General features: G+C 42.5%; 2 protein-coding genes, 1 long non-coding RNA gene and 4 other non-coding genes across 7 annotated transcripts; all 7 read left to right on the forward strand.

The window, feature by feature from the left end:
* The first annotated feature begins 8,511 nt into the window (after positions 1-8,511).
* Positions 8,512-11,548, forward strand: nppc (natriuretic peptide C). Its single transcript, XM_068589966.1, has 3 exons — positions 8,512-8,724; positions 9,727-10,020; positions 11,402-11,548. The coding sequence occupies exons 1-2, from the start codon at positions 8,632-8,634 to the stop codon at positions 9,997-9,999; spliced, it is 366 nt and encodes a 121-aa protein (XP_068446067.1). The 5' UTR covers positions 8,512-8,631; the 3' UTR covers positions 10,000-10,020; positions 11,402-11,548.
* A 3,971-nt stretch (positions 11,549-15,519) lies between these two features.
* Positions 15,520-22,635, forward strand: ncl (nucleolin). The gene is made up of 16 exons (XM_068589487.1): positions 15,520-15,679; positions 16,700-16,798; positions 16,887-16,995; positions 17,231-17,341; positions 17,725-17,922; positions 18,158-18,319; positions 18,461-18,544; positions 18,692-18,815; positions 19,206-19,342; positions 19,579-19,705; positions 20,083-20,219; positions 20,345-20,474; positions 20,786-20,925; positions 21,117-21,243; positions 21,446-21,738; positions 21,858-22,635. Exons 1-16 carry the CDS (start codon positions 15,662-15,664, stop codon positions 21,920-21,922), a joined length of 2,061 nt encoding a protein of 686 aa, XP_068445588.1. The 5' UTR covers positions 15,520-15,661; the 3' UTR covers positions 21,923-22,635.
* Positions 17,455-17,592, forward strand: LOC137793805 (small nucleolar RNA SNORA57). The gene has a single exon (XR_011078241.1). It is a non-coding gene; the product is annotated as a small nucleolar RNA SNORA57 (small nucleolar RNA).
* Positions 19,370-19,506, forward strand: LOC137793807 (small nucleolar RNA SNORA57). Its single transcript, XR_011078243.1, has one exon. It is a non-coding gene; the product is annotated as a small nucleolar RNA SNORA57 (small nucleolar RNA).
* LOC137793806 (small nucleolar RNA SNORA57) lies at positions 19,827-19,963 on the forward strand. Its single transcript, XR_011078242.1, has one exon. It is a non-coding gene; the product is annotated as a small nucleolar RNA SNORA57 (small nucleolar RNA).
* On the forward strand, positions 20,555-20,685 carry LOC137793804 (small nucleolar RNA SNORA75). Its single transcript, XR_011078240.1, has one exon. It is a non-coding gene; the product is annotated as a small nucleolar RNA SNORA75 (small nucleolar RNA).
* Positions 22,636-23,060: 425 nt separating the features above from the next.
* Positions 23,061-25,346, forward strand: LOC137793389 (uncharacterized). The gene is made up of 3 exons (XR_011078217.1): positions 23,061-23,369; positions 24,318-24,383; positions 24,473-25,346. It is a non-coding gene; the product is annotated as an uncharacterized lncRNA (long non-coding RNA).
* Positions 25,347-26,038: the final 692 nt, after the last annotated feature.

Below are 26,038 nucleotides of genomic sequence, written 5' to 3' on the forward strand. Positions count from 1 at the left end.
ACTATATCACGATCGTTGGGACATACTCGATTTCATACTTGTTGAGGTTGCAAACGACAATGGAAGTTGCAATCAAAGTAGCCTGTTGTTATTTTGTGGTCATAATACTGTATGTATCACCATTACTGAAGTGTGTAAGTGTGTTTAGTAACAGACTTTAAAAGGAAAGTGACGAAAGAATTACGTCAGAATTTAAATGACCTTTCGATGAACATAATCATCAGTTTCACACTCATTAAATTAGTAAACATGAATTAAAAATGTGTTTAAACCTGATACAAATCAATAGTGTGAATAATTAGATAAACTTGGTAATAGAGAATTAATTTAAAGAATGACAGTGCACCGTTTCAGATAAGTGTTCAGATTAGTTTCCTGCAATGATCACACTCAGAAAGCATGAATTGGTTTCAACTCCTCCGCCAGGCAATTTCTCAGTTCTCCTCTGCTATTTGCACACACTTAAACTAGGTAATATATACTTGTGTGTGTGTGTGTGTGTGTGTGTGTGTGTGTGTGACCTTATGCAGTTATTAATGTACTGCCTGGAGGTTCATTTAGCCACACAGTCACCACCACACCCTCGTTTGCCACACTGGCCACGGTCCTGAGCTGTTATCCTAGTTGACGTCACTGGATGGTCGATGGCATTATGTGGTTATTAGTCTACTTAATGGTTACACTTAATTTGGGTGGGGACAATTTCTGATTGAGTATGTGCCAGTCAGATTAAATATCATAATGCCGGTGAAAGAACACTGACCACTCTGTCTGAGACTGTCTTTGACCTCTGCATTACAACACAGAGGAAGAGGTCAACCGCAGGTTACGGAGCAGTTCATCCACAGCCAGTCGATAGCTTGTGACAGGAGCTTATGAGAGCGGTGCTGAACGCCGCATGACAGCGGCCGGAGTTTTCCTTTAATGTGTCAAGTCAGACGCCCTCGCGCAGCGCTAGAGTTTCTGTCTTCCATCCTCTCTCATTTTAGACTCGTCTGTAGAGGCGTACTGGGTGAAAAAAGATCTTTATTAAATTAGCTCCCCGCTGTAAACGTAACTGCCATCAAGCGCAGGACTTTTCCTCAGGTCTCCGGCCAACAGGTTTCTCTCGATGCGTCAGGATCCCAGACCTCTGCCTCGTCATCGTGCGTCAGCGCCGCGTGTCACGCGAAGGTAAATGAGGCATTCGTTCTGGCCAATCAAGCAATTAAACACAATTAAACAATATTGCATCTGCACTGTCATACAAGATTGAATCCATGCATATCAAATGAAATCTGAGGTTTAAATGAGTTTACGACTCCAAAACAAGTTGAATGTGCTGCATTCACCAACACACACACACACACACACACACACTGGCTTTACCAAGGAACACGAAAATACAGAATATGCAAATCACACACACACTGTAAATATAGAGACTCTGTCTTTTGCTCTGCGCTAGCGTTCCCATTATGGACCTGTGTGGCCTTTGCGCAGGTCCACGTAACTTGACGTCAGAAATCACCCACTAAATAGGAGGCACATGGGAGTTAGGAATGAAGGTTATTTTGAAAGCTCCATTGCCAGACTGGCCTGGTTTGTGTGATCTGGGTTCGCGTCGTCACCACGCCGTTTGTCAAACGCTTCATCTGGTTTGGAATTACTCTGGTGTGCAAGTGGCCATCACGGCTCCAAGCGGCAGCTCGGCTTCTAAATGCAGGTTTCAGTGGAAGCCGAAGCCATCAGGCAGCTCATTTCCAGTCAACCCGACAATTCGTGAAGTTTTTCAACGGGGAGAGTCTGACAATGTAGGTTATGATGACATGCAGGGACATCAGTCAAGGGTTTCCTTCACGGAAAGAAATCCACACTTTCTACTGACTGATTAAAAGAGGTTGACATGAACATGAAGACGAGGAGCAACATTTTATTCATAGTGATATATGCTTTAGGTTGATAATTTGTGAAGTAAAGCAACAGAAATAAATCAACTCGTAATACTTTCAGTTATTAAAAGCTCATTTTCAGCGTGTTCGCCACCGGGGTCAATACCACTAACATGATGGGATGAAATGTTTTTAAAAATCACACACATTTCAACATATTTTTACAAGTGGATAAGATATGTAGATTGTTTTTAGACGTGTTCAGACGCTGAAAAGAACACTGAACAGTGTGAGCGCCCTCATTTCTCATCCCGTTGCATTGGCAAAAAAATCAATTACATGCAAACTCACGTTCATGATGCATTTATTCAGATTACATGAAAGGACACTTTCTACTGTTAAACATCAGTTTCTACTGTTTTAACATCAGTTTCTACTGTTTTAACATCAGTTTTTAACACCTGTTTTTTCATTATCCTATAAAACATTAATTATCGTATCCTTTGACTCATTTTAAGCAGCTCTTGGGTAAAAGCTCGATGGCCTAAGACCCTTAAAGAGAGTCTTTAAACGTGCCATGTGGTCGTCCTGGTTGTTTTTCAGGACATGAGTGAATACAAATATTTCTTCTCACAGAGGAAGAAGTTTGTTTGTTTTGGCTGGTTTTATTATTAAAACTAAATACATGATGCTGTGTGCCACGTGTTTAATTGAATATTACTCTGATGCTCTACTCTACACCGCTGATTAAAGGTTATGTTTCAGTAAAATGTGTGACATCCTGGTGTGAGTTTGAAAAGCAATTACCATAAATGACATATTGGGGAAATCTAATATTGAAAGAAATACTAATCGGGGCTCGTGTGTTGCATTGTTTTTATGCAGTGTTATTTGTCTAGCATTAGCATTAGCGCTTTTCATTTACAGTCAAACACATGATGTGGAACTGTGATCCCAGAGTATTCAGTGTATCTGTGATTAAATGTCCTATTTCCATGTGGTTTTGTCGCAGCTCGTGCCACCCAAACCCCAAACACGCGTTTTTCCACACGGTCTGAAAAACACAAGCGACACACACCGGTGTCGGAGTGGCTTTGGGAAAAAACATTTCTGCCACCGAGTGTGTGTGTCGATGCTGCGCACACTGGAACAAATGCTCTTAAAACAATCTGCACATTATCACTTTTAATAGCATCAATACTTGAGTTTGACAACATTAATCATTATTATGAAGATTGTCGTTATTTTTTTTAAGGATGCCACTAGAGAGAACAGTGTTCTGTCGCAGTGATGTCATCGGCCCAGTGTTAGGCGATGTTAGCATTTGGTGCATGTGTCATTTCTCAACAAAAACCCAGTAAAGTTGAGCCCAGACAGCATCTCTTGTGGTCCAGAAAACTAAATATCTGTGCAAGAATAGCTTCTGACCGAAGAGTCTTTCATGTGCTGCGTCCTCGCGCCTCCAGGAATGTTTTTCTGACTGAAGCCATCAGAGCAAAAAATGACGCACAGGGAAGAACAGTACGCTCACCAGTCAGCTGTGACATGTCGTTAAAATTAGAAGTGTTTTTTATAGTAAAATCTTCTATATTGCTCATTAACCTTCTAGACTTTAGACACGTTTGGCATATTTGGAATTTAGCCGCACTTTTGAAGCGCAATGCCATTAATGTTTGATGATGTCATACGATGTAAAAGCTCACAGACACTTTGACTTGTTTGTGAGCGTAAACTTTTTCCACTTTTTTTTTTCACATCTGTCTGCTCAAAAATCATGACTATATTTTGGTTATGGAATTTCAATAAAGTAACAAAACAAGTGCATGCTTTTGGGCTGCAATAAAACTCTATTGTTCATGTGACTGTGCTCCACTTGTGGTTTCGTCTTTGTCTTCGGCCTCGTGCATGAACAACGTTAAGGAGGGATGAAAGTTTCCTGAGAAAACTCTGCAGGCGTCCGGGTTTGTTTGCTGGGGGTCATTTGGTTCCTTTGGTTCTTTTGGTTCTGTGACTTTTATTCATGTGTTTTTTATGTTTAGTTAAATAAGTAATCTGACTGTTAATGATCTTTGCTGATGAACTCTGGCGCCGTGTCCGGCGTGTTGCTCAACAAACGAAGGCACCATGCAGATGTTCAAAGGCAAGAAATGATGGAGCCGTGAAAGCTGTGTGATTATGGGATGTTTGCTGCAGAGCACCGTGGCTTTACGGGTTTCCACCAGTTAAAAGATGTGAACCTAAATCAAACCGTGGATGTTGAAACTGAAAGAAATGCATTTTCAAAGGTTTGCGATATTTACCAATAAGGTTACATGAAGTAATATATAAATACAACAGATTGATCTGCAGATCTTCATTGCATCTGTGGAGGTCATGTGTCATTATGTCTGACAGCAATATGACAGCAATAGTTAATACACGTGTGCATATTTTACAAGTTTCTACAGCGAGAGAGTAAAACATAACTGCGTGTGTGTGTGTGTGGGGGGGGGTTTGAATGTACACAATGATACAAACAGATGCACAAATCATGATCAACAACAGTACACAAAACCTCATTTGTAAATCTTGTACCACTCGACAAGGATACATGCAAACATGTTGCTGAATCTAAAACCTAAAAATAAAGCCACGAAACATCAAATCAAGGAAGCAAAACCGACTTCCTGAAGATGTAACTGTCGACCCGAGTGTGTGTGTGTTCACACTACGCAGGAATGCGTCCGTCGCTCTCCTGTTGTTGGCTCATGCGAAAGCCTTCAGAGCACTTGTGTAAAAAACATTAAAATTCCCCACACAATAAAACCGTTATTTATAGGAGCGTAACCGCCTTGTAGTTTGTCTTCCACAAACCCACGAGCAGGAACGAAGACACTCAATCCTCACACAGACACTCGCTGCGAAGGCGACTGCGACACATGACTCCTTTGCCGGTTTGTGTAGCTTCTTAACACAAAGCAACGCACAGCGACATGAAAGATAAAAGATGTAATGAAAATTAAAAACGGATTGGAATTTACTCCAAAGGCAGAGCCAGAAGGGGAATAAAAGGACAGAGAGAAGTCGGCGCGCTCAGTGATGTGATGTCATGTGGAAAAGTGTGTAACATCGTTAAACTATATTTAAAAAAAAGACAGATGACACAACACTTGGGACATTAAGGAGGAATGTAGCACTCACTTGTTAAAATAAAGGAATTAGCAATCAGAGAAGAGGTCGTGGACACGAGGTCAGCAGACTTTAACAGGTCCACGATGTTGTTGTTGTTGTTGTGGATGAGTGAAGATAAAAAGTGGCCCCTGAGTGAGACCGAGCATCCTCGACTGCTTCCACCTCAGTGGCTGAGTGGATGAAAAGAGAAACTCAATTAGTTCAGAAAGAATTCAATGAGACTTTCTTTCAAGTCCTGACGCTGCGTCACCAAAGTGCCACGAAGACGCAAAAGAGCAGCCATCAAACTCTCCTGATGCTCACTGACTCCAGAAAAGTGAAAAGTGATGAATTTATGTAGCCCGTCACGTAGCTTTAGCATGCTATCTCCTTGTTTTTTAGTCGTATGGCTGGTGGCGGCCGGCGTTAGGATGCATTTCCAGCACTTGGAGGACCCGACTCGTCCATCCCTTTGCTAATTAGCATGCTACATCTAGTATTGAACAGCAAAAGGGAACCAATCAGACTGCAGAGCCCTGAGGCTCCGCCCCCGCTGCTAAAAGCTGTCGACCTGTTTATTTTCTGTTCATTAATATTGAACAGCAGTGCCGAGAAGACAAACGCGACCAGCCGGCGGACGTAAAAGTCAGGTCAAGGTTTCTGGAGGTGAACCTGTGGAAGGGTCATAACCGCCGATGCCAATTGCATCAACTTCAACACTCCATCAGGTCCATCCCAGTGAGATGAGATGAGCTGTTCAGGAGATATGCAGAGACCAGACAGACACACAGAGATGCCTTGACGATGTGTCTGTGACAACAAACTGGTGAGCCGGTGAAAGTTCCACTGCGGTGTGACACCAAAGTATGTCATGGAAGTACGGAGATGTGACTCATGTCAGACTTCTGCATGTTGGTGATGGAGGAAACAGTTGTCTTTTCATAACTCATTTTGTTTTCATGCAGCAGGGAGTTGCACATGTTTAGTTCAGCTGATTTACTTGCGATTAAGAAGTGATAACCACGTTCATACCGCAGCTGCCCGCTCTCCTTTCACATTCATTAAAGTCGGTTTTGGCAGAAAATATCAGACATCGAGATATTTATGGCAGAATCCAAATGAGGATCACATTGATCAGTCAAGTCGAATAACATCTCAGATCAATAGAAGGAAGAAATGAATGAAAAGTGCTCTGGAGGCGCATGAAGCAGCTCACAGGTAGAGGAGCGCTGACCTGCAGCAGTGAGTGAAACTCAACATACTGTTGCTGCTTGAAGCAACACAACAGTGTTTCCCAGTTCACACAAGGTGTTGAGTCTGTTGTTGAGTCTGCAGCGCTTCCTCAGCTCCATCCTGTGATAATCATTACTGATAATCATTACTCATACACCCACTAGCCACGGCTAGTTGGAATATGAGTAATGATGATCACCACAGCTGTGGAGAGGCAGAAGAAAAAAGCTCCACAAATCAGAGGTTTACAAGGAAGACATCTCATTGTTTTTATGTTTTTGCACACTTTATTTTCTAATTGAGAAACTCATTTGCTTCAGATTGTGACGACGCCTCAAACATCACCTTCGCTCCTCAAGTCAAGAAACCCAACACACTTCACATGCACGAGTTGAGCCATAGAAGTCTGAGTAAGATCCATGTGGAACATACGATCAGAGATTTTATTAAAATTCTTCACATTACACACGTCTACAGTCTTATTGGGGTTTCCATAAACTCCTAATCTGCAGTAAATACCGAGGTATCTTCACAGGACGGTATTGATCCAGTAGACGCGGTGGTTTCACTCTTCGGCAGAGCAAACACTGCCACTCTGTGTTGCAGAGCAGACGGTGCTGCTTCTGCTCCAGAATCACTTCACACTGCAAAAAGTTACGCTTTTTACAGACTTTTTACTTCACCTTGAATGCACATTCACACCTCACAGCACCTGTGTGTGTGAGTCAAGCTTTAAACATTGCAAATAAGTGAAAAATGTCACATTTCATCTCAAATGAAGTCATGTGACATGCTGTGAGATAATGTCAGGCTCAAACTGTTATATATAAAATATAAGATATAGTTCTGAAAGGTTGTAGTTTATTGGTTCTACTGTGGTAAAACCATCTGTACTCTTGTTGTTTCCTGTTTCCTGAATGTTTTGATGCTACAAAGATTCATTTCGGAAAAAGTTCCTCATAATCCTGAAAAAAAAGATGAACCCAATAACCTTTGCTTGTGCTGAGAAATACGATGTCATCCAAAGGGCTCGACAATATATCATCTTTTTCAGAGAGACAATGTTCAATAAAAGACTAAAAAAGGTTCAGAATAGGCGGAAGGCAACGATACATATGAACATTGATATATTCTGGATTAAAATTGTAGTAGTAATGATTAATAAAGGATTCAATTGTCTTTGTTTCTGAATGCAGCTATCACATCATAATACCTCATTACACACACACACACACACACACACACACACACACACACACACACACACACACACACACACACACACACACACAGAACCCTCAGCGTGTGTGTGTGTGTGTGTGTGTGTGTGTGTGTGTGTGTGTGTGTGTGTGTGTGTGTGTGTGTGTGTGTGTGTGTGTGTGTGTGTGTGTGTGTGTGTGGTTCCACTGAGAGAACCTGCTGCAGTGCGACAGGTCTGAATGGATCTCAGACATCTGCAAGATCCACCAAACAAATCAACCAATCACATAACGGCTTTGCGCATGACGTCATTGCGATCAAGACATATTGGTAATTCCTTAATAATGAGGCTCCTTCTAATGTGAATCATTTGTGTCGTACGAGCCATCAGATCCATTGAACTGTGGATGCTCCACTGTGGTGGATCAACTTTCCATAACCTGCACAGATGTTTTCATCACAAAGTTGTCCTTATAATAAATAAATGGGGCTCAACTGAGACAAACACACCTCGTTTCATTTGAAATGTCATTTCATTTGTTCAAGATATGTTTAAGAAAGTCTTCAAACGTGACACTTGATGCTATAATTCACCGGAACTCAAGACATAAATAAAAATGTGTTATTTTATTCCCTTGGCATAATTTTAATGATCTTGCAAAGAAGATATGTCATTCTCACTCTCACAGTAGAATATATGACCGGTCGGCTGGCACCTGATGACTTATTCTTCTGCCAAAGTCGCTCTTCACTTCTTTACGCGCAGTCTTTGAAACTACCTTCAATTTCAGTCGCGGCATCTCAGCCAGAGGTCTGAAAGTGAAGAAGAAACAGACATCGTGAAGCTCAAAGCCGATCTCATTTCCTCCAAAGCACCGATGACTGGAGCTTTTATCATTTAGGCTAATTAAGCCCTGGCATGACGCGCTGAGAGGCAGGTAGAGAAAACAGGGAGTTGGCGAGGAAGGAGGACCATTACGCAGGTTCATCATGACATCACCGCGGGCTGGCTATAAAGGCTGAGGACCAACACACAGAGTTAGAGAAGCACTTGAGGAGCTTTGGAGTAAAGGACAGACTGAAGCCTCTCATGTTTAGGAGCTGATTGGCTGCTGTTACCGTCTCTCTTTCTCAACTTCAGCGCAGCGGAACCCTAAAGAAAACAAGACTGGGCAACATGAACTTGTCCTACCTGGTGGCGTGTGGACTTATGGTCGCCCTGCTCCCAGTGAGGATGGGGGCCAAACCTTTATCTCAGACGCAACAGAAGGTAAGAACACGTCACTTCTGGTCGTACTGCTGAACTGAAGGGCATTTGCTTCATGCTATCAGCCATGGTGGGAGCTCTTCAGCTGCTCTGTGGTCCAGACGCGCAGGACTGTTGTTTTACGCATCATATTTCATAATTGAAGTCATGTTTAGAAATTCAGGGAAGGCTTTTTTTCCCACACTCTGAATCTAAAATATCATAGCAAATCGGTTTTGTATCACTTTATTTCATAAAGAGACAGGATGTTTGAGATGAATTCATCTCACATCTTTTGCTCCATTTGTCATTAAGCACCAATGAAGCGATTTGACAAGAACTGCAAATAAGAAAGAAACCAAAACTCTTATTAAAGTTAAATGTGTTATAGGCAACATGAGAAGCTCGTTTAAACGGTTCATATATTCATCATCTACTTAGAATTATTAGTTTATGTTTCTTTGATAGAGAACTACAAACACCGACACGTTTTTGCACTGAAAAAAATCACCATTCCACATCTTATCCTTCAGAATAAAACCGTGCATTGGCTTTTGAAATAAAGTTTTCGTTAGATCGCACCATGTGGAATATTCTGTAAGTTAGTTTAGACCCGAGGAGCTGCAGGCACCTGACCCACAAGTCCTCAAGGAAGGACGCAGACAGCTCTGAAGTGTCACCTTAGTGGAGATGAAGGAGCAGAATCCGAGCGCCAAACTAACTATGACGGCGTCCTTTGAATTGAATAACTTTAGCATATTAAACATATTAACTTGCTTTTTGATTGGACAGTTCCTGTCCAACACAGTTAATAAAGTTAAAATATCAAACATTATGACATTGTCCCTCTTGGCCAAAGCACACGGCGTTTGAAGGAGCTTCAACACCAACTTGAGGTTTCAAACAGTTGCTCTGATCAAAGAGGCGCCGCGCGTGCGTTTTCATATCAGCACAATAATATCTCTGCGCACAAGGTATTTGACTGAAGGAGACGCAGTTTATTTATTTTCTCAATCTGTGTTTCAGTCTCTTAGAAGTTTGCTGGGCGAGGAGCTGGCGGAGTTTCTGGAGTCGGAGGAGAGGGAGAGGCGGCTGGACGCTGTGCGCTCCCGGATACGGTTACTGCGAGATTTACGCATGGACACCCGGGCCAGAGGGATGTGGGCTCGTCTCCTCAACGACCAACCTGCACCGAGGAGACACAAATCAGGGAACAAGAAAGGGGGTTCCACGTCGCGGAGTGGCTGCTTCGGCCACAAGATGGACAGGATAGGAACCATCAGCGGCATGGGCTGCTAGGGATGGAGGCGCGCTGTCATGGTGAGTTGTCTTCAAGCCACCTTCCTCACGCTCAGCTTCTTTGCACCTGATGGCGTAAATAAACAGAACAACGAGGACAAAGGGTGATGTATGTATGAGGGGGGCAGAAAAGCAATCAATGAATTCTAGTCAAGGGTCCAGTTTATGGAATGATGTTGCAACAGGATGAAAAGACACGAGGAAGAACTAATGGAACAGATGAGGAGAGAAAGCAGGAAAGCCTTTCAGTTATTTTCTCTTTTGACTCTGTTTTGGTGACAGACGAGATGTTTTCTGTTTCATCAAAGCTCCTTAATGGCTCTGGAGTTAAGTTGCAGAATGACAGAGCAAAGGGAGAAATGAAGCAAGGAAGGGAGGAAACAAGAAAGAAAGAAAAAAAGACAGAACAAACATAGAAAAGAAGTTCAAATCAGATTTCCTTGGCGGTTGTCTCAGCACAGCGTGCGCTCTGCGTCCTCGGTGAGGCCAGTTGAGCACAGAGTGCTTCTAGCATACAGAGAGTGATGGATGAATGCAGTCTTGCCCAGAGGTCAGCTTGATGTAAGAAATGATATTAAACACAACACAGTGTAGGTCAACCGCTGCCTGGTGGACTTTTCATTGTGTAAAAAACAGAACATGACGCCTCAAACTTCTGATATCAGCAAAGCTCGACCTCTCAGCAGGGTTCCCTCCCTGGCCAGGAACCCCCTGAAGACAGCAGGAAAGCCCCTTAAACTGATGTCAGCTGATGTATGGGAAACAATCCAGTTGGTATTGAGACAGCTCACTTTTGTGTTCATGCACATCATCATAAATGATCCCATCTGTTTCATAGGAAAACAAGTATATCAGAGTAGCAGAGTGAGAAACAGAGGAGGAGGGAGGAGAGGATGCAGACACTCGGCACCCCGCAGTGAACAGGATCTTTCTGGGAAACCCGCTCACTGTACTGACGTGATTCTAACAAAAACAACAAAGGAGGAGGGGGAGGGGGGGGCACGGTGATGAAAGAGGAAGTGAGGTGACGCACAATTAGTCCTGAGGCTTCAGGCGTTTTCTTGTGGTTGTGACTTACTGGGAAATCCTCATGGGGAGTGTGTGTGTGACTAACTTCAGGGAGCGTGTGTGTGTGTTTCATCAACTGACACTCTACCTGTGTATTGTTAATGTGGAAGTCTGGGTTAGATGTGTGTTGAGAGGCAATCAAAACGCTCTCAATCTCCAATCTCACACCTTTAAGTCTGGAACTGAAGGAACATTCAGAGACTGTTGAGAAGCTTCTCATGATGATTCTTCTCTTGATGATACACCGATAAGCGCTTTAAATTGGCTGAAAATGAATGAACTAAATCAATGGCTCGGTCTAAACCTACTTCTTCTGTTTGCTCTCTTCCTCTAGATCTATGGACGATGGGTTGGAAAACAAAAGTTCAGTTTGTTCTCACCTGAGGAGAAAAGAAGGAAAACTCACCATGTGACAGATTTTCGGTACGAAAGTCAACAAGACCAGCATAAACAAAGACTGAGACGACGATGCTACAAACCCTCATATGAATTGATATATATATATATATATATATATATATATATATATATATATATATATATATATATATATATATATATATATATATATATATGCAGGTATATATACATATATACATATGTGTATACTATACAAATGGTCGACTGATGCATACTACAAGACGGCGGACAAGAGTGTAAACACTACAAACCGCAAAGCTGTATATTGTTGCTGCTGCTGCTGTACATTCATGTACTTCATCTTCCCCTGCATAAATGTATTTATGTTTTAAAAACTATTTATATGTTTATAAAAAAAGAGATATTTATAAATATGAGTTTTATTTATGTAACATTTTGAAAATGGATGCAAACTGCAGGTCAATTCTGTTTGTAACTTTTTTCTTTTGTCTCAAATAGTTGTAAATGTTTTCAAAGATGATAAAAAGAACATTCCATGTGCACTTACATGCATCCTCTCGGGTTTTTATGTTCCCACAAAGTCGGTGAATTATAGTTACTGAACATGTTCTGAGCGCTTTGCAGCGTGTTGGAGATGTCTGCTTGAGCTGAGGAAACAACTGCAAACAAATATTACAAAAGAAAATGGAAATATAACTATCTTTCCTTTGCATCTTCAAACGAGGATCACCAGTAGAAAAAAGGTTCAATTCCCAAATCCATGGGCCAAAGCATGAAAAGCAGACATGTTCACGACGTCCCCTCTAACGTGCAGCATGCAATATGAAGAACAACATATTTTTATTTCGGGGCAGAAGACATGAAGAGATTATTAAAGCTGTACATTTTCAGATGTTGTTGCAGTAACTCTTGGAACCTGGAAGAAAACCTTTCACAGCTTTAGGTTTTATGATGATAGTAATCATACCTATCTCTCTATATATGGCATGTATCTTAAAGCAGATTTTTCCAAAGGGAAAGGCATGAAAAAAACTCACTAAAGCATCCAGAAAATAGCAAAATATATGAGACATTCAAAGAAACAAACAAGCAACCCGAGAGAACAAGATGGAAACATTTAAAGGCAAGTCCATAAAAGTGTGTTTATGAGGAAAACGTGATAATGAATTAGCGAGCCGGAGCTCGTGAGACAGGTTGTTCCACAGTCTCGGGGCATAATCACCCAGAAGGGAGTTGAGAGCCAGAACGGACATATCTGTAGGCGCTGAAGGAGTCCAGCGCTGGTGTTAAATGTGTTTCACAGAGTTGTTCTTCATGACAAGTGAGAGCTACGGTGGTTTCCTGTCTTAAAATGTGAGCTATACAACCAGGTCAGGGTTACAAAGCCTGCACACTCCTCTGAACGTGTCGATGGTTATCTTGTACGTACATTCAAATAGTTTTCAGAAACGCTTATCACACTTACTTAATCTATCATAATAAAATGCATGGTTTCCAGGCGGCCTATAGCTTTGTGTCCAACTGGACCTCTTGTTGCTCTTCTGTCATATCTCATAGCTCTAACTACAGTGACGGTAATATTAAACCCACAGCAGCTACATGCTGAACTTATTGGACCGTCCACTCATTAAAAAAGTTTGTCTTGAGAAGCAGCTTCCATCCACAAACTCAAAATACATTTTACAAAGAGCAATTCAAAAAGATTCAAGTATACAAAGTCAACCTTATCAGTAGGTAAATACTGAAAAACATGAAGCAGCACTCACTTCAACCTGAGGTGTGATCTCATTGACTGGTTGAGTGGTAACCATGTCACTACATTATAATACAGAGCATGGAACCTGCAGCAAGAACAGAAGATAACACAGAATACACATGTCTGAAAGGCGTCAGAGCCATGTACTGTATGCATGTTGTTAGACAGATGAGGTGACAGACAGTTTGTAAGGTTTGCTAAAGCTTGTGATGATAATCACCAGAGTCATCATCTGGGATCATTGTGATCAAGTGATCATTGTTGAGTGTTTTGTCAAAGTAAAAATGTCTAGAAACTATAAAAAGATGACTTTAGTGGTGAATTTCCCTCCAAAAAAGTGTGCAAAAAAATCAAGAGCTCAATGTATTTTTTGTAAAAAAAACAAAAAAAACTAAGAGAATAAAACTAATGAATGACCAAATAAAACAAAACAAAGGAGTTGTACATCCCCTCACTAATGCAATGATGGGTGTATCTTGTGAGGCATGAAGCTGGAATGGAGGATTTCTTTACCGCTGCGCTGTGATATAAGTGATGGGAGATGCAATGCTGCCTCTGTGTGGTGTTGAGGGTTAATTACTCAAATGTGCTGTTGTCCCCTGGGAATTAGTGGAGTCTCAGACGCTGTAGGCTACATTGTGTAGCGCACACACACACAGACACAGACACACACACACACACACACACACACACACACACACACACACACACACACACACACACACACACAGTTATGGATCTTGTGGTGAGAAGTTGTTTAATCTGCCATGGCCAAGAGTGAACTTTCAATATTTACATTGAAGCCCATGTACTCACAATGAAAAGTATTTTAAGAGGTCAAATAGAAATTTGAACATATTCAATTCCATGATAACTTGGCAAACTCCATCTGCTGAGGAAGATTGAGGGATACATTAACAAATTCCAGTGGTGAGATGCGACTAAATAGACTTTATGGGGTTTTGTCAACGAGGCGTATAAAGGCTTGGACCAGTAATCTTGCTGTAGATCAACATGTGTTACCTTAGATTCTATTTCTGAATTATGATAAGGATCTTTTGCTGGAGTAAAAGCCTTAACACCACAAATTAATATCCCTGCATTTGAATTGCACTTCTTATAACCTTGTTTTTTTATTATTTACAAAATGTACTTAAACTAGCAAAAGTGGAAATACTCCGAACACACATTTTAGAGGCTTTTTCAATTCATGATGCATTAATGTAAAGACAGATATCATTGATGACTAATAACCTACTTTATACACTTACGTAGTTTAGGCTAACCTTTAACAATGCACGCTACTTTATGAGTATTAATCTGCAAAGCAACTGGTAACTGTATGGCAAATCAATGTAGTAAACAATTCAACTCCTGTTAAAAGAAGCAAGCCTTTACAGCATGCTATAGATCTGCTACACACAGCAGGATAACATCAAAGTACTAAAGTAAAGTAGTAGGTATTGGTAAAGCAGCCTAAAGTTATTCGAGTAAATGAAGTTGTCTTTTATTGCTCCATGCAACTGGTGTTCCGCATGGCGTGCTCCATGTGGTTGATCAGTGATGGCAACTGGCTCCTACCACGTGGTTCACATAAACAGCTGCATGGGATACACATGCTCTGTTCTCTGTGGTCCACGCGGTCTATGGCGATCATACAACACGTGCACCCGTATGCAGTTGTTGCACCCTTAAAACCAACTGTCCACAAACACGTCTTTCTTAAGTTTGCAACTTGTATTTATAACACATCCCACGGTTAAACACAAGCACATGTGTTGTGTCTTCAGCCTGCATGGCTTCCTAACTTCTCTTAAAGAGACAGTGCTCTTTTAAAGGGTCAATACAATACTTCCTTCCCTTCACAGCCAGTATGTGTACATGTATTTAATGTTCTCAAACATTGGAATAACAGCATATTAATGAACTTAAACACACATTGAAAGTAAACACAGTGGTATAAATCAATGACAATATGGAATAATATATTTCATCAAAATTGTGGACAATTTATTTCTCTAAACATTTAAATTTAAAATAGATATACCTTTAAACTACCCAGTTCAATTCAGCGTGACATATACCTATGGTCTTCTGTACAGCATTGCTGTACAGATGCTGAATCAACGAACACATTACCACGTGTTTATTAAGGTCGTTGACGTATGTATTCATGAAAACGTGGTTTACCTCTGCACGGGGACGTTAACGCATGTCCGTATTAGCGATGCGCGGGCACGATGCAAATTCTCCACCGCTTGATTGGCGGAAAAAGTCACGTGAGCCGTCGCAGTGAACGCGCAGAGCAGGAGAGTAACGAGCGCGGCGTCGACTTCTCAGTCTTTCCTGCCCAATGTCCCACCGAGTAGGCTGAGCCACGTGTCTGCGTTAAGATCTTTCGTTACTTGTTCCCAAACGTCCAGTTCTTTGTGTTTCATCGAAACGCACATCGGCACCATGGTGAAACTAGCAAAGGTAAGACCACATGGCATCCATTTTACTGTCTTTACAGCTTTTCTGTTTGTGATGGGAAGCTGTGTTGTTAGCGCATGAGGCCTTCGCGAATAAGTTGCTGCGTTTGTGTGAAAAACGGAAGGGACACCGGGGGGAAATGTCTCACCGTAATTTATTTCTGTCCGTGAATTACACCGTCAATGAAAGCAATATTTAGTGTGTGAAAAGGCACGGTGCAATTGAAAGCGTTTACAACATTCCCTCTTGTTCGAGATCCGCCATGTTTCTACCTGGCTGTTGGTTTTCTGGCCTTGCCTGCTAGCGGGTAGCGAGTCAAGATGGCATACATGCGCGCGCTCGATTTGTAAGCATGGCTTTTTAAAGAGGCTCAGATTAAGCATTGCACGTGAGGTCGTACAGTGTTAAACTAATATAAACATCTGCCCCCAAAAAATATTGTAAGATCTAAAATGTATTCACTAGGCCAGCTAGCTTGTGGTGAATTAGCAATCGTGTGCTGTTTTAATAGTCCTGCAAAGCGAATTTTTCTGTCGACTTGTTGGCCTAATGATCGCCGTGTGGTTTACCATGCTTTCTTGGGCATAACTTTTTTTAATTGTATTGTCAGTCCTCATGCAGCAGTTTTTATCCTTTTCTGCTATGCATGCGTTTAGAGCCTAAAGGCAAACTAGCCTACGTGCATGCTAGTTAGCTAGCTAGCTAGCAGCCCGCCCTCCTGGGCTCCACGTGGGTTGTGCGCCTGCTCCGTGTGACACCACGAGGTGAGAAACTAAAACCGAGTGAACCACATTACCGCCGAGACATGTGGCGATCACTAAACGTGGTTCGTGTCTTGACCCACAAACATTATTGGCACGGGGATTAAATTCGTTTTGGCGTCAACTTTGGCACTATAATGGCGTCACCCAGCACACGGAGACCGGATGCACAGGGAAGCATGAGGCTGAATTTTCCACAGAAGCAAAATGTGATGAATGCAATCAATTGTATATATATTTTTATTTTTTTCCCCTCTTCCAGGCAGCAACCAAGCAGGCAACTCAGAAGAAAAAAGCCCCTCCACCCCCCAAAGAAGTGGAGGAGGAATCTAGTGAAGAAGAAAGCAGTGAGGAAGAAGAGGTATAATTCCATAATATGGGTACTTATTCGTATTCAATAAAGTAATGCAAGTAAAAATGTAGATTTCATGTGTTTTTGTTTATTCCAGACTCCACCCCCTAAAGTGGGAAAGAAAGCCACACCAGCAAAAGCTGCCCCAGTTAAAAATGGTGCTGCTGCCAAAAAAGCAGAAAGTGAAGAGGATGATGACGATTCTGGTAAGCATCACAAAGCACACATTCATTTGATGTCCGCGTTTAAAAAAAAACTCCATTGAGTAGCTGATCTTTGGTTGTATAGCACAATCATTCTTAGAAGCTGTCTGTATGAGCTGCAAAAAAACATATGCACCCATATTCAAGATGAGCAGTTTTGAGACACATATTCCAAAAAATGGTGATGTAAAGGCAGATTTGTTAAGGTAACTAACTGTTATACTTTGTGAATTAACAGAGGAGGAGTCAGAAGATGAAGCCCCCCCAAAAAAGACCCCAGCAAAGGGTAAACCAGCACCAGCCAAGGCAGCGCCTGCAGAGGAGTCAGATGAGGATGATGATGAAGATGGTATGTACTGTTTGTGTTCATTGTAAAACAGTTATTACATTCATTTGAAATCACGTAATAATTACCTTTCTTACGTTAGCATTTATGCTACTTACAAGTAAATTGTAACTCACCCTCCATTTCTTGGCACACACGTGGTTGTCCAGTACGCGTGTGTGAAATGTACGGAGGAAGAATAAATGCAGTGCTATGTCTTCGGTACCGGTGTGTGTTATCGTCTGCCGGTTCTATCCTCAATCGCTGTAACATTCTTGTTTTTGATTGGGTCTTGTATTTATCATATTGCATGTGTAATGCATCAATATGAGTCTGACATCTGTGTACAAAAAACTGTTTGTGATTTTAATTATTTACAATGCACTCAACTTTGTGTGTTCGTCTAGATGAGTCTGAAGAAGAGGTGCCACCACCTAAGAAAGCAGCTAAACCTGCTGCCAAACCAGTGAAGGGTAAACCTGCAAAGGAGTCCTCTGAGGAAGACGATTCGGAGGAAGAGGCCCCCCCACCTAAGAAGGCCGCCAAGCCAGCTGCCAAAAAAGCTGCAAAGGCTGCCAAAGAGGAGTCTGACGAAGATGAAGATGGTAAAACAATCCTTTCCTTTTGAGATTATCTTAATCATTGAGACATAAAGTCATTGTGACATTCCTGACTTGTGTGCTGCTGTCATGGGAGAATATATGATGAACAACAAGGGACTTAATGCTGATTTTGTGTGATGTCACCTTATTATGAATCTGATGTTGTCCGGTGGTCAGTAGGTTTGAATTCAGTCACATTGACACCGATAATAACTCCATGATGCTTCTGCTTCTCCAGACTCTGAGGAGGAAGAGATGGACACCACTCCCGCTCCAGCAAAGGCAAAGAAAGCAGGCATGGTCAAGGCCAAGGAAGAATCTGAGGAGGACGATGAGGAGGAGGATGATGACGATGAGGAGGATGACGACGACGATGATGAAGATGACGACGAGGAAGAAGGTGAGTTTTGGTGAAACTTGATTTTTAAAAAGTGGAATACACCATGAAAAGTGTAACATCTTGATTAAGTCGAACAGACTGACTACAGTTTAACATAATTTGACGTCTGAATTCAAGATTTTCCAACCCTTCTTTTTCCAGACGTCCCGGTAACATCTGGAAAGAGGAAGGCAGAGAGCAAGAAAGAGTCACCTGCTGCAAAGAAAGCCAAGGCAGAAGGAGACGGTAAGAATTATGCATTGCGCATCAATTAACTTTTAACATTTTCCATCGTTTAGCAAAGTAGTTGCACTGATGTGTAATATCCCCTTCACTTTGCAACTGATTGCTACACAAAATATGAAACTGGGGTTTTTCTTTCTGGTTTACCAGGCTTCTGTCTATTTGTTGGAAACTTGAACTCCAGCAAAGACTTCGACGAAATCAAAGAAGCCCTGAAAAAATTCTTCTCCAAGAACAGCCTCGAGGTTGCTGAGGTTCGGTTGGGTGGATCAAAGTAAGCGATCAATGAAAACACGTTTAATGGGTTGTAGCAAATGCTGATGGACATTTCTAACGATGCATTGAACGCGAGAGCTCCGTGCACCAGTTCATCATATAAATGTATAAATGACATTAGAAAACTACCATGACACACGTACACTGCAACACACCCTCCATTTCTTGGCACACGCGTGGTTGTCTGTACTCGTCTACTCTCGTTTCGTGGTTTTTGATTTTGGGCCTAGCATTTGTCAGTGTCAAATTCACTAGTTTCTATTCTAAGGTGTTGTCATTGTAAATGCATGTTGGCAGACTTTTACATATTTCAAACTTTAGTGATATTCTCAAAGATCTGTAGATGCTACAAAATACTTTTTTTTAACCCTTGTTTTAATTTCTTCAGGAAATTCGGTTATGTTGAATTTTCATCTGAGGAGGACATGCAGAAGGCCATGGAGCTCAACGGCAAGAAGGTCATGGGTCAGGAGGTGAAGCTGGACCGGGCCCGAAGCAAGGACAGCGCACAGGACGGCAAGAAAGGTAAAGCAACATTCTGTCTATTCACACCCTCCATTTCTTGGCACACACGTGGTTGTCTGTACTCGTGTGTGAAATGTACGGAGGAAGAATAAACGCAGTGCTATGTCTTCGGTACCGGTGTGTGTTATCGTCTGCCGGTTCTATCCTCAATCGCTGTAACATTCTTTCATTCATTGCAAAAATCAATTCTGAGAAGAAGCTGGTCTCAATGCTGACGTTACCGTTTGTTCCCACAGAGAGAGATGCACGGACGCTGTTTGTGAAAAACCTTCCTTTCTCTGCGACAATCGAGGACTTGAAGGAAGTCTTTGAAGATGCCGTTGAGGTCAGGTTACCGCCAGGCCAGAACGGCTCAAACAGAGGGTAAGAAAAGCCAGCGTTTACTAAAAGTGATGGACATTTTGTGTTAATCTGGATGATGTTGAGAGGAAAACAATCATAGAATTTCATAATTACAATTAGACACAAGTACATTGCAACACACCCTCCATTTCTTGGCACACGCGTGGTTGTCTGTACTCGTGTGTGAAATGTACGGAGGAAGAATAAACGCAGTGCTATGTCTTCGGTGCCGGTGTGTGTTATCGTCTGCCGGTTCTATCCTCAATCGCTGTAACATTCTTGCATTCATAGCAAAAATCAATTGTACACGTTACAAAGGCGTCGCCATTTTGAAGACTCTGGAGTGTCCCAACTTTTATTTCCATGTACTAAAACCGGCTCCATATCTTTTTCCACAGCATTGCCTACATCGAGTTCAAAACTGAGGCTGAAGCAGAGAAGATGCTGGAGGAGGCTCAGGGATCAGATGTACAGGGGAGGTCCATCATGGTTGACTACGTTGGAGACAAGAGCCAGAAAGGGTCCATGTCAGCAGGTAAACGCCTTTGACATCTTATAAAGCCAGTTTGCTGTCATTGGACCATGCAGCTCTAGTCACAAAGCATAGTAAAGCAGAATCAAAGTGTTGTATTCATCTCTGTTCTCCTTCTGTCCCCGTAGTGACCGGACCAGCCAGTAAAACCCTGGTGGTGAACAATCTCTCCTTCACTGCCACGGAGGAAGCTCTGCAGGCCACGTTTGAGAAGGCCGTCTCTATTCGGATCCCCCAGAGAGATGGCAGACCTAAAGGGTAAGTGTCCAACAAAGAACATTTTCCATCAGGTCATTTTTCATCCATGAAATGCTCAGCAATGAATCTCAGACTGCTAGACCTTCTCATGAGCTCCTCTTAATCTTACCAATGATTTTGGATGGATTCGCACGAGAAGCAAAGTCAATGTACAGGCCGAACAGGCTCACCCTCGGCTATGGGTGTTGCTTATGTCTGTTGTGCGACAAGCAGAATGACGGGATATATTGCGCTGACGTTTTTGTGTTTGTTGTCACATTGCAACACGTCGTATTGTTTTCCTCCTTCTAATGTCATGCATCTGTTCTTAGTTTTGCTTTCGTAGAGTTTGAGACCACAGACGAGGCAAAGGATGCTCTGGAAAACCTCAACAACACAGAGATCGATGGCCGGTCGGTCCGACTGGAGTACAGTCAGAACAGCAACAGAGACGGCGGCAGAGGAAGCTCAGGTAGGCCAAAACATTTCCATGTGCATCTGAACTGAATAAAGACTCAAGCTCTTAGTAAAGTCCTCTAACTGGTCTTCGTGTCAGGCTTTGATCTTTTGAGGGTTTATTTGTCCAGATTAGGATCATTGCGGTGAATTAATCTTTAAGTGCCATTGAAGCCATAGTTTTAATGATTTCCTCTTTTCCACCAGGTCCAACAAAAACCCTCTTCGTCAAGGGTCTCTCTGAGGACACCAGCGATCAGACACTCAAGGACGCGTTCGAGGGCGCAGCAGCAGCCAGAATAGTCACAGATAGAGAGACGGGGTCATCAAAAGGGTGAGTTTGTAAAATAGTGAATATTCCCTCACGCGTGAGCAGTAGTTTAAAATGGCAGCTTCCTTAGTGGGAGTTGACCAAAGTATTGTGTAGTGTCGCTATTGGTGGAATATTAAATAAGTTTAGCAATTTTATCAACAAGAACCATATATGATCATTTTAGTGAAGTGTAACTAAGCCCTCTTCCTCATCTTCCTCGCAGTTTTGGCTTTGTGGACTTCAACAATGAGGACGACTGCAAGGCAGCCAAGGAGGCCATGGAGGAGGGCGAGATCGACGGCAGGAAGGTGACCCTGGACTACGCCAAGCCCAAGGGCGAAGGCGGCTTCCGTGGCGGCGGAGGACGCGGCGGCGGAGGATTCGGCGGCCGTGGCAGAGGAGGCCGTGGAGGTTTCGGAGGCGGCGGATTCGGAGGCGGTTTCGGTGGTCGTGGAGGCGGAGGAAGAGGAAGAGGAGGCCCTCGTGGAGGAGGACGTGGGCGCGGTAGCTTTGGAGGTAAAATACAATTTGTTGTTAATGTTAAAATGTTTTTTCTTTGACTGGATCACACATAATATTCTGAATATATTGAGTTGCCAGTACATTCATTTTCCCCTTTCTTCTTCTCGATCCAGGTGGAAGAGGTGGTGGAGGATTCGGAGCCAAACCCCAGGGAAAGAAAACTAAGTTCGATGACTAACTCCTTGGTCTGTTTTACTTTTTTTGAATGGACTCTGGTTTCATCACTTTTCAGAGCTTTTGGACATTCCAGAAAGCGTCATTGATATATATTTAATTGTTAACGGGCATTTTAGCCCTTTATTTAGACCCCTCAAACCTTCCCCACCCTTGTGTGCCAGAATGGTACTTTTGACCTTCTCAGCTCGAGAGCTTTGTGTGAGTACTGAATGTCCTGAATGCAAACCTGCGCCTCGCGCCCTCATTAGCTTACTTGTTTTTTCCGAAGGAGTAAAATGGAACGGGTCTGGCAAACAAGTTTGCTGTGAAAAATACGCTTGTCTTTGTCAGATACATTGTGTAAATTTAAACAGTTTGTATGATTTCATTTTACCTTTTGTAAAAAAAACAAAAAAGATTCACTTGTATCCATGTTTTTTATTTTGTCATTTAGTTTTGTTTTAGTTGCCAAGTTTTACTGTAATGTGCAAAGCATATTTTGATAGCAGATTTGAGTCAGTGCTCAAGAGCTGGGTGTTAAGAAAATGGCAATGATGTTCTGTCATGTTTATTTGGTGGGGCACAGTCAGTGTCGAGTCACAGGGGCTGAAAGGCCTCGTCTATGTAACATAAAATATTTGTAGTGCATTGACTAATTTTTTTTGTTTTTCCCCATCTGAGAATCTCAAGATTTTCACGTGATTGAATAAAACCTTGTAGGTGGTGATTTTTAAATGCCTGTCCTCATTGCACCCCGTGTCAATCTGAAGGATTGGACTGTAACGGATCAGCAGGGACGTGATTGTGAATATGAAAGTAGGGATATTGTAATGCAATGCAACATAACATCGCTGCAATAAATTCTACCTTAAAGTATCAAGTTGTTGATTCAACTCCAAATTCTAAAGACTGATTTGTGGTGCGGTTAAATTGTATTGCATTGTTGAAGGTAATACATAATCATACCTGCATACTTGTCACCTTTCGGCGAAATCCGCCGTTTTGAAATCAAAACATGCCGTCACGTGGCTCGTAGAAAGCCGGAGGGAGGGGGGGGGTGCATCTGGCCGGGCAGCGTTTCTGAGATCGGAGTGAGACGCGGAGAAAAGTGGATGTAGTGAGTGATCTTCGCAAATAAAACATCTTTGTGTCGAGTCTTGGCCAATCAGCGTTCTCTACAGCGTCAAGCTGGCTAGCTAACGTTATACGTTAGCCAGCGGGGTTGTAATGGAGTTATAACGTTAGCTAACGGCTGACCAGCAGGGTTGTAACGTTAGCTAACGGCTAACCAGCAGGGTTATAACGGGGTTATAACGTTAGCTAACGGCTAACCAGCGGGATTGTAACGGGTTTACAACGTTAGCTAACATACGTTAGCTAACGTTATAACCCCGCTGGTGTCACGTTTTTCACCCCTCATGAGTTTGCAGGTCTGAATAATGGGAGTGTTTAATCCAGCTGATATAAATGTGAGTAGAACAGATTTAATGTGCTTTATATAAAAGGGTATTTAAATCATATCCCACTGATTGAGTCCAACATACACGTACAAGGAACCATGGAGGCTGAACTGTCACCCAGTTGATGCTGTGATTCATTCATTAATCTTAAGTGGCTGAGCTGATCTCTTTCTCCACTAGGTGGCAGTGTCTAAGTAGACTTTGGAGAGAAGTCAAACCACTACAATCAGACTTTAAATGAAGCTGCATACTGACTGTTCATGTGCTGGTGATGGCAATGAGTCTTTGCTAATTCAACTACTAATCGTGAATGCAACGTTCTCCATAACAAAGTTATTGAGCACTTAAAATGACTTCCTGCAGATTCTGATAACTCATAGCTGCTAAATTAGAAGATGAATTTGACCTAGATTGGGAATTGAGAAGCTTTAGAGACTGGACTCTTTTCTCTGCCATATTTTTCACACTCAGTTCTATAATTCAGGGTTTTGGTGTGTGTTACTGGTCCGGTATGCTCAGGAGTAAGTAAAGCAAACGTTTGTTCCTATAGACCTTCAGCTAAGACGAGGATCGCAAATTTAAGCAATATTATTCATGCACTGACAAGTTAGTGAAGGAGATGCATGTGTTCATAATGTGCAATGTGTACAGGTAACAGGACTCAGTGGGACTTGAAGCTGCTGGCGTGTCTCTGTCAGACCAGCAGACAGTAGATGCCGTCATCCCGGGTCCTCGCCGCTGAACGAGGCTCTTTGTTCATTAATGGTCCTGAGCAGCGTCTCTGCTGATGGCAGCCTGAATACTTTCATTTACAGAGTTGTTGCCACCGGCCTTGACCAGTGAAAGAGGTCATGTCCGCTGTCTAGCATGACCTGTGCGCTTTATCTTTCCATCTGTCATTTCATGTTTGAGGGCTGTTTTTCAGTTTCATAACGCTTTATGGTTTCTGCCCTGCAGGCCGGCCGTTGTGCACGTTGAAATAGTAATTCTTCTTTTCAGCATTGTAAAGGACGCTGTGAGGAAGTAAGTAGACAGCAATGTTACTTTCTTTTGAGCTACTAAATTTCAAACCACGTGCATCATTCTTTTTTAAATAAAGCTTTGGTGCTCAGTCCGCAGGGCGCTGGGAGGAGGAGAGCGGACGGAGGGCGATGCTTTCTCGTTTGTTAGCAGCTGATCTCAACAGGACCCTCTTTAAAAGGGGCCGTGCAGCCAGAGCCCCTCACAATGGATCTTTGTCGAGCACACGGTGTCCTATAGCACACATGTACGACGCGGTCGCCGGCCTCTTCCAGCGTGACGTGGGGGAGTCGGGGACCGACTGCACCAGCTGACTGGAAATACAAACAGTTGATCTAGTTTACTGTTATCACCAGTGTGCACCACTGGGAGCTGAGACTGGACCCTGAACAACGTGCAGTCTGACGCTCACAGCGATGCTTCTCCATTCATATTATTTGCATAAGGCCACCAGCAAGGATGGCGTCTCAGTTTTGACTAATATGGGTTGAATAATTTGAGGAAGTCACATTTACATCTTTCATTGGTGATTTTAAACCAGTGTCATAGCTTTATTGTTAAAAAAACAACATATCTTTAGACGGACTTCTTGGTAATGTAAGTAATCTGTCTGGATGAACTTAGTTTTTTACTGCAGATTCACTTGAATCAGCTCCATTGTTGCAGCCTTCATTCGCTGCTGTAGTCGGCCACATCGTTCACGTTTCTCTTGAGGGCAAACGTCACAAAGATGGTTAAATTACTCCGATTAAAGGGAAGAAGCAGCACAGTGAGGACTTGAGTACTTGTTTTATTAGCAGCTGGAAGCCAATTGGTTCAATTTCCTCTGTTTCTCTGGGCGCTGGGGAAAGATACAGGGCGACATAAGTGTGTGAAATTTCGGGTGTCATGTCATTTACTGGTGGAAGTGAATTCTTCAAAGCAACGCTGCCTTTGTGAGGAGAAACCAACTTGTACTTTCATTTTAAATTGGATTGAACTCGTGGCAGATTGAAAATGGTCAGTTCACAGTGAGTTTAGTGATACTTTTAGTAAAACTCATTAAAACCAAAGTTTGATTTTAATTTCTTCGTTAACTTCCCGATAAATCGATTTTATTCATCATGTTCATGAAACATGTTCATGTGTGTGTGTGTGTGTGTGTGTGAGTGAGTGAGAGTGTGTATGCATGAGTCTCACCCACTTCCCAAAGTGAAAGATAGATATAAAGATATACATTTAGATAGATGGATGGATGGATGGATCAATAGATAGATGGATGGATCAATAGATAGATAAACAGGTGAACTCCGTCGTGTTGCAGCCTTTAGAAACCTGACTGTTGGCTGAACAAATGAACTCATGAACCAGCGCTGCTGTCCTCTGGTGTAAATGTGCCACTGCGGTGATGCTATGTGACAGAATGTGAGGCCACACCCTGCGAGCTGCCTGCAGACCACGAGCTGCTTATTTACTGACACTAATTGGAGGAAGCTCTTGATGTCGGCCGCTCGGCTGCGAGGAGCTGCAGGCTTTCACACCGGCCCTCTACTTTCTTCAAAGAGCCCCATCATTTGCGCGGCTAAATGTCGTAGCTTGGGCTGAAATGAGAAACATTCCTCAGCTCACTGACTCGAGCGTGAGACATCATGAGAACTGCACATTAAATGGCCGCTGAT

Source organism: Clinocottus analis, unplaced genomic scaffold (assembly GCF_023055335.1).
Source record: "Clinocottus analis isolate CAN_PGR_092001 unplaced genomic scaffold, fCliAna1.0.p SCAF_23, whole genome shotgun sequence".
Classification (NCBI taxonomy): Eukaryota; Metazoa; Chordata; class Actinopteri; order Perciformes; family Cottidae; genus Clinocottus; species Clinocottus analis.